This window comes from Sus scrofa, unplaced genomic scaffold (assembly GCF_000003025.6).
Source record: "Sus scrofa isolate TJ Tabasco breed Duroc unplaced genomic scaffold, Sscrofa11.1 Contig1431, whole genome shotgun sequence".
NCBI classification, from domain to species: Eukaryota; Metazoa; Chordata; class Mammalia; order Artiodactyla; family Suidae; genus Sus; species Sus scrofa.
The window spans coordinates 476,301-488,703 of record NW_018084874.1 but is presented as its reverse complement, the minus strand read 5'-3'; the positions used below and the strand labels follow the sequence as shown (position 1 = coordinate 488,703).

The 12,403-nt window shown below is 49.4% G+C and overlaps 1 protein-coding gene across 6 annotated transcripts in view; it reads left to right on the top strand.

Annotated features, from left to right (window-relative positions):
* SLC5A11 (solute carrier family 5 (sodium/glucose cotransporter), member 11) overlaps nucleotides 1-12,299 on the top strand; it is a 79,869-nt gene extending 67,570 nt beyond the window's left edge. For 4 of the 6 annotated variants that reach the window (XM_021081312.1, XM_021081311.1, XM_021081314.1 and 1 more), the window contains 6 exons: nucleotides 4,331-4,438; nucleotides 4,819-4,969; nucleotides 8,141-8,309; nucleotides 8,712-8,927; nucleotides 10,431-10,599; nucleotides 11,975-12,299. In XM_021081312.1, the coding sequence (XP_020936971.1) occupies nucleotides 4,331-4,438; nucleotides 4,819-4,969; nucleotides 8,141-8,309; nucleotides 8,712-8,927; nucleotides 10,431-10,599; nucleotides 11,975-12,180 (1,019 nt within the window). In that variant the 3' untranslated portion in view covers nucleotides 12,181-12,299. 6 annotated transcript variants of the gene reach the window in all.
* The last annotated feature ends 104 nt before the right edge of the window (nucleotides 12,300-12,403 follow it).

The window sequence follows — 12,403 nt, the reverse complement described above, 5'->3', positions numbered from 1 at the left end:
GATATCTCAGTCACCGTGAACCTTCCATGAATGTTGGCCTTTGGAACAAGTAGGTTTGATGCTGGGTTTGGATTGGACTCTGCCAGAGCCATCCTTTATTTCAAGCATCGGAGTGTCTGACAAAGGAATCCACTCCGTATATGAAATGGGTGATTCATTAACCCATGACAGGTGAGCAGATAGTAGCGAATGGTGGGTTAACGATCCCAAGGCTGCTGGTTTCATGTATAACTTAGCTGAGCCAACTGGTTTCCCTGGGACAAACATATTCTGTAGCCTGCACAAACAACGCTTTTCTGCCATAAACACACTTTTACAAACTTGGCGTCTGTCACGTGTTTCGCGGTTGAAGGTTGCATTCCTAGAAAGTTAAACAAAAACTAAGTAGTTAACTGAACTCTCTCGAGGAGGGTCCTGCTCCCTCTTGCTGCCCCCTGACGAGAGGAGCTATTGGACCACAAGAGGCAGAACTCACAAGATTTGAACGTAAACAAGATCTTTGCCCCACCTGGGAGGTTCCATACCATGTCCTGGTCACAGGACTGTAATTCTCTTCTAATCTTCGCCTAAGCTTCCTCGGAAGAGTCATAAACAAGGTAAGAACTTTGACCCCTCGAAAACATTTTTCTCAGCACGATGGTTTCATCTCGATACTTCTTGTCAATTACCATTTTCGGGAGTTCCCACTGTGGTGCAGTGGAAACGAATCTGACTCATATCCACTAGGATGTGGGTTCAATCTCTGGCCTTGCTCAGTGGGTTAAGGATCCGGCATCGCCATGAGCTGTGATGTAGGTTGCAGAGGTAGCTCAGATCCCACGTTGCTGTGGCTGTGGATGTAGGCTGGCAAGTGCAGTTCCAATTCGACCCCTAGTCTGGGAACCTCCATGTGCTGCAGGTGCAGCCCTAAACAGACAAAAAATTTAAAAAATAAATAAATAGAAGAGAGAGAGAAAATGGGAGTTCCCTGATGCAGTGGGTTAAGAATCCAGCATTGTCACTACAGTGGCTTGGGTGGCTGCAGGGTCTGGGGTTCCATCCCTGGCTTGGCAACTTCCACATGCCCACAGGCACATAATCCCCCGCCAAAAAAGAAAGAAAATGAAGAATCAACAATATTAGAGGGGAGGTATAAATTATGAATTAAGGATTATCAGATACACATTACTATATATAAAACAGACAAACAAGGACCTGTTATATTCAATATCTTGTAATATCTTACAATGGAAAAGAATCTGAAAAAGAACAGATACATATGTATAATTGAATCACTTTGCCATATGCGTGAAATACTATAAATCAACTATACATCATTAAACACATTTTTAATTAAAAAAGGAATCAGGAGTTCCCGTCGTGGCGCAGTGGTTAACGAATCCGACTAGGAACCATGAGGTTGCGGGGTCGATCCCTGGCCTTGCTCAGTGGGTTAACGATCTGGTGTTGCTGTGAGCTGTGGTGTAGGTTGCAGATGCGGCTCGGATCCTGCATTGCTGTGGCTGTGGTGTAGGCCGACAGCTACGGCTCCCAATTAGACCCCTAGCCTGGGAACCTCCATATGCTGCGGGAGCGGCCCAAGAAATGACAAAAAAAAAAAAAAAGGAATCAACGATATTAGATGTTAAAGTTGTGATGTACTTTAAACGTTTACATTTATTAAATTAACAGTTTTAGTAGCACAGGTAAACATATAAAGAACAAACAACCTCATCTGGAGATATTGTCACACCTCTGTATTTGAGGCCATTTGTGAACTTGAGGCCTCAGCCAAATGATGACCATGACATTGATGATGCATCAGAACCCAGGAGATGGGTATGCGCAGTGAAGGGCTTCGAGCCCACCCCTAAACGAAGGTTCAAGGTCATTCTCATTTACTGTGGAAGGTGGGCTGGAAGGCAATGTCACCCATAAGAATGAGGAAGAAGGATAGAAGCCTTTGGATTGAGCAGAGGGAGGGTCTGGGAGTTCTTTATGGATATTCCTAGAGCCAGCTGGCAAAAGAGACTTGAGGGTTTACGAGTGGTCCAGTGGGGATGAGTGGTGTTGGGCTGGCATTGAGATGGTGGTGAGAGCATGGCTCAACTCAGAGAGGAAGAGTTGAGGAAGAGAGAGGGTAATGAGAAAGCTGTCATTCAAACACGGGTGCCATACCATTGAAACAACCTACACTCTCTCTCTTTTTTTTTTTTTTTTTTTTTGTCTTTTTGCTATTTCTTGGGCTGCTCCCAAGGCATATGGAGGTTCCCAGGCTAGGGGTCAAATCAGAGCTGTAGCTGCCAGTCTACACCAGAGCCACAGCAACACGGGATCCGAGCCGCATCTGCAACCTACACTACGGCTCACAGCAACGCCGGATCCTTAACCCACGGAACAAGGCCCGGGATCGAACCCGCAACCTCATAGTTCCTAGTCGGATTCGTTAACCACTGCGCCACGACAGAAACTCCCAATCTACACTCTCTTAACCTTCTTTCTCCGAAAGATTGGGAGCTGAGAGACCTTGGTCTAAGTTCTGCCTCTGACACGTGCTTGCTAGGGGATTATACCCAGGTCCCTTCCCCCTCTGAAGATAATAATAATAATAATGAGATAGCTAGCCTCCCCCCAAGGCAAATGTATTGAGTATCTACTCTGTGCCACATACTAGTATAATTTTTTAAAAAATCTCTTCTTCTGAATTCCAAGCAGGAGGTCTGTACCTATAAGCTTGGGGTATATTCATCATGATGAACAGAACCTACGATGCCAGGAAGTCTGGATGGATTTCTCCTAGAAAATCAGAATGCTGCTTAGGACAGAAAAGAATTGACATGGAAATACAGAAAGAGGAAGAGAGAGAAATTCAGAGCCTGGTTGGGTTTTTATGAGTCTGCAATGAGGAAAAGCTGTTAAACTACTGTACTATTGAGAAGGTGATGGTGAAAAGTGGAAACTAAAAAATATTTGCCTGGAGTTCCCATGGTGGCTCAGTGGTAACAAACCTGACTAGCATCCATGAGGATGAGGGTTGGATCCCTGGCCTCACTCAGTGGGGTAAGAATCCAGCATTGCCATGAGCTGTGGTGTAGGTTGCAGATGTGGCTCAGATCTGGTGTTCCTGTGGCTGTGGTATAGGCTGGCAGCTGTAGCTCCAATTCAACCCCTAGCCTGGGAACCTCCATGTGTCATGCATGTGGCCCTAAAAAGCCAAAAAAAAAAAATTGCCATGTGTCAAGTGATTGCATTCTGTTTAGCCCTTCTGATGAACTTAGGCAAAGAGGTGAACTGCTTGTGTCCTTTTTCTGGGGAGGTGTTGCTGGGTGGGGGCTTCAGGAGCCTGATGTAAGACCCTGCTGAGACTGGCCACTAGGTGTCTCGGCTTTATTTGGGTTACAGTAATAATAGCTGAAACGTACTTAGCACCTCCTATATCTCAGACTCTGTGCTAGTGTGTTCCATATATCATCTCAGACAATCCTCACCATATTGTAAAAAAAAACTTTGGGTGGGGGGGAGTTCCCGTCATGGCGCAGTGGTTAACGAATCCGACTGGGAACCATGAGGTTGCGGGTTCGATCCCTGCCCTTGCTCAGTGGGTTAAGGATCTGGCGTTGCTGTGAGCTGTGGTGTAGGTCGCAGATGTGGCTCGGATCCTGCGTTGCTGTGGCTCTGGCGTAGGCTGGCAGCTACAGCTCCAATTCAACCCCTAGCCTGGGAACCTCCATATGCCATGGGAGTGGCTCAAGAAAAAGACAAAAAAAAAAAAAAATTTTTTTTTGGCCACGCTCACAGCATGCAGAAACTCCCCTGGCCAGGGATTGAACTCGTGGCACAGCAGTGACCCAAGATGCTGCAGTGCAATGCTGGATCCGTAACCCACTGTGTGCCCCCAAACTCCCAGTCAATCCTCATCATAATCTTGTGAAGGAGAGTTACACTGCTGTGCCAATGTAACAGATGTGGCAACTGAGGTTCCGAATGTTTAAGCCAGAAGACTCTGGTTTAACAGGCTAGGTGTCTAATCAGAGCTGTAGCCGCCAGCCTATACCACAGCCACAGCCATGCCAGATCCCAGCTGCGTCTGCGACCTACACCACAGCTCACGGCAACGCTGGATCCTTAACCCACTGAGCAAGGCCAGGGATCAACCCCACCACCTCATGGTTCCTAGTCGGATTCGTGAACCACTGCGCCACGACGGGAACTCCTAGGCTCCTTTTCATTTGACTGAGCTGTGCACTTAATACCCAGTAATCCTGTCTCCTGGTGCTGGCCTGTCCTGGGCTGCGTTTTGGCCAAGCTCTGAGGGTCTGTCTGCTCTGCTCTGGGCCTCTTTCCCCCACAGACCAAGTGGCTTGCGCAGACCCAGAAATCTGCCAGAAGGTGTGTAGCAACCCGGCCGGCTGCTCTGACATCGCGTACCCCAAACTGGTGCTGGAACTCCTGCCTATGGGTAACGATCCCTCACCCCTAAATTGAGTCCCTGTAGGGCAGCCGGCAAGGAGACCCTTGGCTGGACTCTGATCTAAGGGGCGGGGGGAAGGGAACCAGATGTGAGGGCCGTGAGAAGGCATGGGCTCTGGGCTGATGAACGAAGCCCTAAGCCCCGCACCCCGCACCTCCACCCCCGATGGCGATGGCTCTGTGGGGGCGGGGGGGCTCCCCTCCCCCCACTGCTCTGAGTCCCTCCTCTTGGCTCCCAGCCCTGACTTCGGCCTCTTGGGAGGTGGACCTCCTGGGAGGAGCGGGCTGGGCAATGGGATCCGCCGCAGGGAGGGCGGCCACTGTTGGCAGCACAAGCCCGAGGCCCACAGACCTCCCTTCTGCCCCCAGGGCTCCGTGGGCTCATGATGGCTGTGATGGTGGCGGCGCTCATGTCCTCCCTCACCTCCATCTTTAACAGTGCCAGCACCATCTTCACCATGGACCTCTGGAATCACCTCCGGCCTCGGGCCTCGGAAAGGGAGCTCATGATCGTGGGCAGGTAACGTCTTCTTGGGGGTCGGGGGTGTGTGTGAAAAGTCCAGATCGGCAGGGAGGGGAACGCTGAGCTGCCCGGAGGACACGTGTCATCAGCCATCAGTGACTTGTCCAGGCTGGCTCGGCCTCCTCCGACGGCAAAGGGGACATAGGTAGGATTCTGTGTAGGAGAGAGTCATGATGCATTCATGCGTTCCTTCAAGGGATGTTCAGTAGGCACCTACGAGGTGCCAGGTGCCAGGTGTCTCGCAGCAGAAAGAAAAGACTCAGTATTGCCTTCGTGGCTCTAGAGAAAAGAAGTCCACAGGCAAGTTATAAGCCCAGGAGCCAGGAGATTCAGAGGCAAAGACTCCAACTTGAATTGGGACGTCAGGGGGTGACTAGGAGGTAGCCAGGTAAAAGGGGGGAGGGGGTTACGGGTATTGGGGTGTGTGTGTGGGGGGGTTATCGACCAAGTCTTCTTTAAAGTCTGAAGTCTAGGAGTTCCTGTGGTGGCTCAGCAGGTTAAGAACCCAACCGGTGCCCATGAAGATGCAGGTTGGATCCCTGGCCTTGCTCGGTGGGTTAAGCATCTGGTGTGGCTGCGAGCGGCAGCTTAGGTTGTAGATGCAGCCTGGATCCCGTGCTGCTGTGGCTGTGGTGTAGACTGGCAGGTACAGCTCCGATTCAACCCCTAGCCTGGGAACTTCCATATGCTGTGGGTGTGGCTCTAAAAAGAAAAAAATAAATGAATAAAGCCCTGAGGTCTAATGGGGGGATTTAAAGTGACTGGAGTGAGTGGCGTAAAATATATGCAAATAGGCATCTCGTGGCTCTGCCCCTCAAGAAGATGTCCCCCAAGAGCTGTCAGCCTTGAGTTAGGGAAAGGTATGATGCCAAAGGTGTAATCCAGTAAAAGAAAAAAAAAATCTAAACCTTTTTCTTTTCTTTCTTTCCTCCCCCCCCCCTTTTGCTTTTTAGGGCTGCTCCTGTGGCTTATGGAAGTTCCCAGGCTAGGGGCCAAATTAGAACTGCAACTGCCAGCCTACACCACAGCGCACAGCAATGCCGGATCCTTAACCCACTGAGTGAGGCCAGGGATTGAACCCTCATCCTTATGGATACCAGTCGGGTTTGTTACTGCTGAGCCACCACGGGAACTCCCCAAAGCTAAAACTTTTTCACTTCAAAGGAAAACAATAAGACAAGCCACCGATTGGGAGAAAATATCTGCAAGCCATATATCTGACAAAGGACTTATAATCTAGAATAATCTACAAAATGAGACTGTGATCTAGAAAGTTATTGCAAGATACCACTATACACCCCCTAGAATGGCTATAATCAAAAAGACAAGAAGGTGGAGAAGGTGGAACCCTCATGCTTTGCAGGTGGGAATGTAGAATTGGACAACTGTTCAAAAACAGTTTGGCAGTTTCTTTCTTTTCTTTTCTTTTTTTTTTTTTTGGCTTTGTGGGCCACACTGGCGGCATATGGAGGTCCCCAGGCTAGGGATCCTAATCGGAGCTGTACCCTCCAGCCTATGCCAGAGCCATAGCAACTCAGGATCTGAGCCGCATCTGCCACCTACACCACAGCTCATGGGGACGCCAGATCCTTAACCCACTGACAAGGCCAGGGATCGAACCCACATCCTCATGGATGCTAGTCGGGTTCGTTAACCACTGAGCCATGCCGGGAACTCCAGTTTCTTAAAAAGTTAAACACAAACGTAGCATAGCACCCAGCAAATTGCATTCCTAGAAACAAAGTCGTATGTCTGCACAAAGACTTGAACACAAATGTTCATAGCAGTGCATTTTTTTTTTTTTTTTGCCATAGTCAAAAAGTAGAAATGATCCAAAGGTCCACTGATGGGTGAAGGATAGAGTGGTACACAATGGTGTATCCACTCAATGGAATATTTTTCAACAACAATAAGGAATGAGGAGTTCCCATTGTGGCTCTGCAGGTTATGAACCCGGCTAGTATCCATGAGGATGTGGGTTCGCTCAGTGGGCTAAGGATCAGCATTGCCGTAGGTTACAGATACAGCTCAGATCCCATGTTGCATGTGGCTGTGGTATGGGCTGGCAGCTGCAGCTCCGATTCAGCCCCTAGCCTGGGAACTTCCATGTGCCACGGGTACGGTCCTAAAAAAGCAAAATATATACATAATACAATAAAATGAAAAGGAATGAAATACTTCTTCTTTTTTTGTTGTTTTTTTGTTTTTGTCTTTTTGCCATTTCTTGGGCCACTCCCGCAGCATATGGAGGTTCCCAGGCTAGGGGTTGAATCAGAGTCGTAGCCACCGGCCTACGCCTGAGCCACAGCAATGCAGGATCTGAGCTGCATCTGCAACCTGCACCACAGCTCTTGGCAACCCCGGATCCTTAACCCGCTGAGCGAGGCCAGGGATTGAACCTGCAACCTCATGGTTCCTGGTCGGATTCGTTAACCGCTGAGCCACGACGGGAACTCCAGGAATGAAATCCTTCTACATGATATATTACGAACCAGAAAGACATGCTACGTGGAAGACGCCAACTATGAAAGGCCACATATTGTATGATACCATTTCTGTGAAATGTCCAGAAAAAAGCTAACCTAGAGACAGAAGCAGATATATATATGTTTAGGGTAGGAACAAGAAGCAACTGTAAATGGGCATGAGGGAACTTTTTGGAATAATGGCCACTCTTTTTTTTTTTAATTAAAGTATATTTGCTTCACAATAGTTTTTGAAGTTTTGCTGTATAGCAAAGTGACCCAATCACTATGCAGCACACACAGTGCCCTGTGCTATACAGTAAGTGATGGAGGTCCTAAAACTTGATTGCATAACTCTCTAAATGTACCCAAAGTTCCTGGATTGTACATTTCCAAGGAGTCAATCTTATGGCATATAAATTCTACCTCAATAAAGCTGAAAAGAGAGAAAGGAAGAGAGAGAGAGAGCAGGTCCCACTGGGTGCAGTGGGTTAAGGATCCAGTGTTGCCATAGCTGTGGCATAGGTTGCAGCTGCAGCTCAGATTTGATTCCTGGCCTGAAAACTTCCATAATGCTGCAGGTGTGGCAAAAACAAAACAAAACAAAACAAAAATTGAAAGAGAGAGAGAGAGAAAAAGAGAGGAGACAACCATTCAGGGAAGATAACGCTAATCGGAGGGGTCTTTCTCCATCCGGCACCAGAGTGTTCGTGCTGCTTCTAGTGCTGGTCTCCATCCTCTGGATCCCTGTGGTCCAGGCCAGCCAGGGCGGCCAACTCTTCATCTACATCCAGTCCATCAGCTCCTACCTGCAGCCGCCCGTGGCTGTGGTCTTCATCATGGGATGCTTCTGGAAGCGGACCAATGAGAAGGTAGCTCTGGAGCAGCCCTTTAGCCCATGAGGGGGAGAGGAGGGGTCTGCAGAGGGGACCGGAGGGTGTCGTGACTTAGGTGGCCAGGGAGGATGTGTTCTTCGGAGGAAGATATGGGGAGGGTGTCACTTGGCCTTTGCGGAGACGCATTGGGGGTTCTGTTTGGATGCCTTTTGTCCTTCAACAGGGAAGTGGCATTAACAGAGAATTGTATGTAACTGATACAATAGAGGGAAAAGATGAACAGATGAGTAGCTCCCACTCTTGTGGAGACCCTGACCCCGGCAGTGACCGACACCAGAGAGCCAAGCTTGGGAGAGGGCTTGCGGAGGTTTGCCGAGGCCCTCGCTGGCCGCCCCCCAGCCCTGCACCTGTCTAAGACGGCCTTGCTCTGATTTGCAGGGTGCCTTCTCAGGTCTCATCTTGGGCCTTCTCCTAGGCTTGATTCGGCTGGTCCTGGACTTCATTTACCCGCAGCCTCGGTGTGACCAGCCAGATGAGCGCCCGGCGGTGGTGAGGGATGTCCACTACCTCTACTTCTCCATGATCCTGTCTTCCGTCACATTGGTCACCGTGTCCACTGTGAGCTGGTGCACGGCACCTCCCACCCAGGAGATGGTATTTTGGGGTTTGATGCTGCATCCATCATGGTGGGTGGCGGAAGACAACACATACCGACTTAAGCCAAAAGGACTGGTGGTCCAAAAGCTGGAAAGTCCAGGGCTGGGTTTTAGGAAGGACTTGATTTCAGGACACTGAAAAGACCATCAGAATGCATCGCTCGGAGTGCCCGTCGCAGCGCCGTGGTTAACAGATCCAACTAGGAACCGTGAGGTTGCGGGTTCGATCCCTGGTCTCGCTCCGTGGGTTAAGGATCCGCACTGCCATGAGCTGTGGTGTAGGTTGCAGACGTGGCTCAGATCTGGCATTGCTGTGGCTCTGGTGTAGGCCGGTGGCTGCAGCTCTGATTCGACCCCTAGCCTGGGAACCTCTATATGCCGCAGGTGCAGCCCTAGAAAAGACCAAAAAAAAAAAAAAATGCATCTCTCACTTTTACTTCTAGACTCAGGCCCCATTTGGGGCCAGCAGCTTCTAGGCTAACAACCTCTCTTATTCTCATTAGCAAAAGCATGAGCATTTGGGGGAGAGGGCATGCCCACAGCACGGGCCAGTTGCCGGGCCAGGGATTGAAGCTGCGTCACAGCAGCAACAACACCAGATCCTTAACTGCTAGGCCACCAGGGAACTCTAGAAGGATAAGCATTTTTGTCCCAACATTTCCAGCACCTGCAGTATATATAAGTTCCCAGGCTAGGGGGTGAATTGGAGGTACAGCCAGAGCCTATGTCACAGTCTCTGCAACACTGGATCCAAGTTGCACCTGTGAACTCTGCCACAGCTTGCAGCAATGTGGGCTCCTTAACCCACAGATCAACCCTCATCTTCATGGACACTATGTTAGGTGCTTAACCTACTGAGTCACAAGGGGAACTCCCAGAGTCAGCTCTTTTTCTTTTTTTTTTTTTCTGTCTTTTTGCCTTTTCTAGGGCTGCTCCCACGGCATATGGAGGTTCCCAGGCTAGGGGTCTAATCAGAGCTGTAGCCACTGGCCTACGCCACAACCATAGCCACACCAGATCTGAGCCGCGTCTGCAACCTACACCACAGCTCACAGCAATACTGGATCCTTAACCCACTGAGCAAGGCCAGGGATTGAACCCGCCACCTCATGGTTCCTAGTCGGATTCGTTAACCACTGCACCACGACGGGAACTCCCCAGAGTCAGCTCTTGATACATGATCATCTGTGAACCAACTCAATCTCTGGGGCCAGAAAAAAATGGATGGATGGATCAGTGGGTCCCAGAGCCTCCACAGGCTAGGGTTAAGCTCCAGGGACTGGAAGGAGGGAGGGTGAGATCCCAGTGGGAGAATTAGGGCTGTTGCAGAAAGATGGGGAATGAATGGGGGAAACGCAGGGAGCCGAAGTTGTAGGAGGATGGAGGGGAGGCCGAGACTGGGAGAGACTCAGGTGAAGACTGGGCTTGGGGTTGGAAAGAGGTGGAACAAAAGGATGACAGCCACCCCATCCCCATCTCACATTTCATCTCTGCTCTGTAGGTCAGTCGCCTGACCTGGTTTACTCGCCATGACCCCATAGTCCTGAAGGAACAGGTGCCATCGGCAACTCCCGTGCCTGTCACCGTCTCTCAGAACGGGACACCAGAGGCCAGCAGCACCAACATCCAGTTTGAGATTGTTCAAGAAAACACGTCCAAAACCCACAGCTGTGAGTTGACTCACTCCTCAGTTACCGTAGGAGCCTCAAGAAGCACCATGTGGGAGTTCTCACTGTGACTCAGCAATAACGAACCCGACTCCTATCCATGAGGATGTGGGTTCAATTCCTGGCCTCGCTCAGTGGGTTAAGGATCCGTGTTGCTGTGGCTGTGGTGTCGGCCGGCGGCTGCAGCTCTGATTCGACCCCTAGCCTGGGAATCTCCATATGCCTCGGGTGTGGCCCTAAAAAAAAAAAAAGAAAAGAAAAAAGAGGCATCATATGTTTAAGGGGAATTTTTTCCATCAAATCACAAGCCAGGAAAGGGGGCACACTCGGAATTTTGGCATCTCCTGACTCCCAGGATCTGGTCCTTTCTCACTCTCTGGCCACCGGAAGGGTTAGCAGCTTGCAACAGAAGCCGCAGAAGGGCAATGATCGCCAGTGCTTGCTGAGTGCCTACTAAAACACAGTTCATTGGAGCCTCACAAAACCCTGAGATATTGCTGGCGTTTTCCAAATTCCTGGTTTTAAACTGGCAGCTTGCAGACATATTTTGGTTTCTCCCCCTTTCTATTTTAATAAGATGTGGGTTAATATTTAAAAGTCAAGAGAGGTCAAATAGAATCCCAGATCTCCATCATCTCTTGAAAAGTTGGATGGTCTGACAACATGGAGCCCACATGTCTGCACTGAAAAAGTTGTCTGGGGCTGTAAAGCAGCTGTTCCTTAGATCTGGGATACTCAGTTAGCCAAGGACCCCACCAGTCCCTACTGTCTGCATGATCCCAAGGCTGCGATGGTCATTAATCATCACACATGGCTTTTTTTTTTTTAAAAATTATGGCTATGAGTCCATGTCATCCTAAAGCAGGAAAATACTAGAATGAAACCTGAAGACCATGTGTTTCAAGAAAAATGAGAGAGAGAATCTTTCTCAGTGGAGGTGAGGTGTTGAATGAGCAAATGAGCTCTCATGGCTCCAATGGCAGTTGATTTTGCAGCCCTGGCTCCAAATGAAGAGAGTTTCCCACCAGGGTGCCCATTTCACTTCAGCTCCCTGGCAGGCAATGCGATACAGGCAGGGAGTCAGACAGAACAGGTCCCACAGCCACCTCTGCTTCTGCTAACCAGCTGGGTGGCAATGCTCAAGTTAGTCAGAGCCTCTATCTCTTCAACTGAAATTCTGCACCTGAAAATGGTGAAAAGTCTGAAAATACCAATCTTCCAGAACCTTCTAGCATTAATGTTAATTACCACCTTCCAGAAAAGGAACCTCAAGTCTTTATCACAGTGCATAGAACATCGCCGGTGGGTCCCCTCCCCTCTCTCTTGTCTGGGAGACGTGGTCCATCCTGATGACCTTTCTTTACTTGGTTCTTTTTAGGTGACATGACCAAAAAGCAGTCCAAAGTGGTGAAAACCATCTTATGGCTCTGTGGGATGGAGAGCAAGGGCAAGGAGGAGCCCCCAAGCAGGGCTGACCCGGTCATTGTTTCCTTGGAAGAAATCCCCTTGGTGAAAACCCTTCTGGACATCAACCTCATTGTCTGCATCAGCTGTGCCATCTTCCTCTGGGGCTACTTTGCTTAAAGGGGGGTGGGGAGGTGAACCCAGGGGCCCAAGCTCTCAGTTCGTTTTCAATGCCCCGATTTTTTAATGAAGGGAGAAAATAATAATAAAGCTTTGTTTGTTTACCACGAGGCTCCAAAGATGTTTATGGGCTATTTTTTTTTTTTTTGTCTTTTTGCCTTTTCCAGGGCTGCTTCCCACAGCATATGGAGGTTCCCAGGCTAGGGGTCTAATCAGAGCTGTA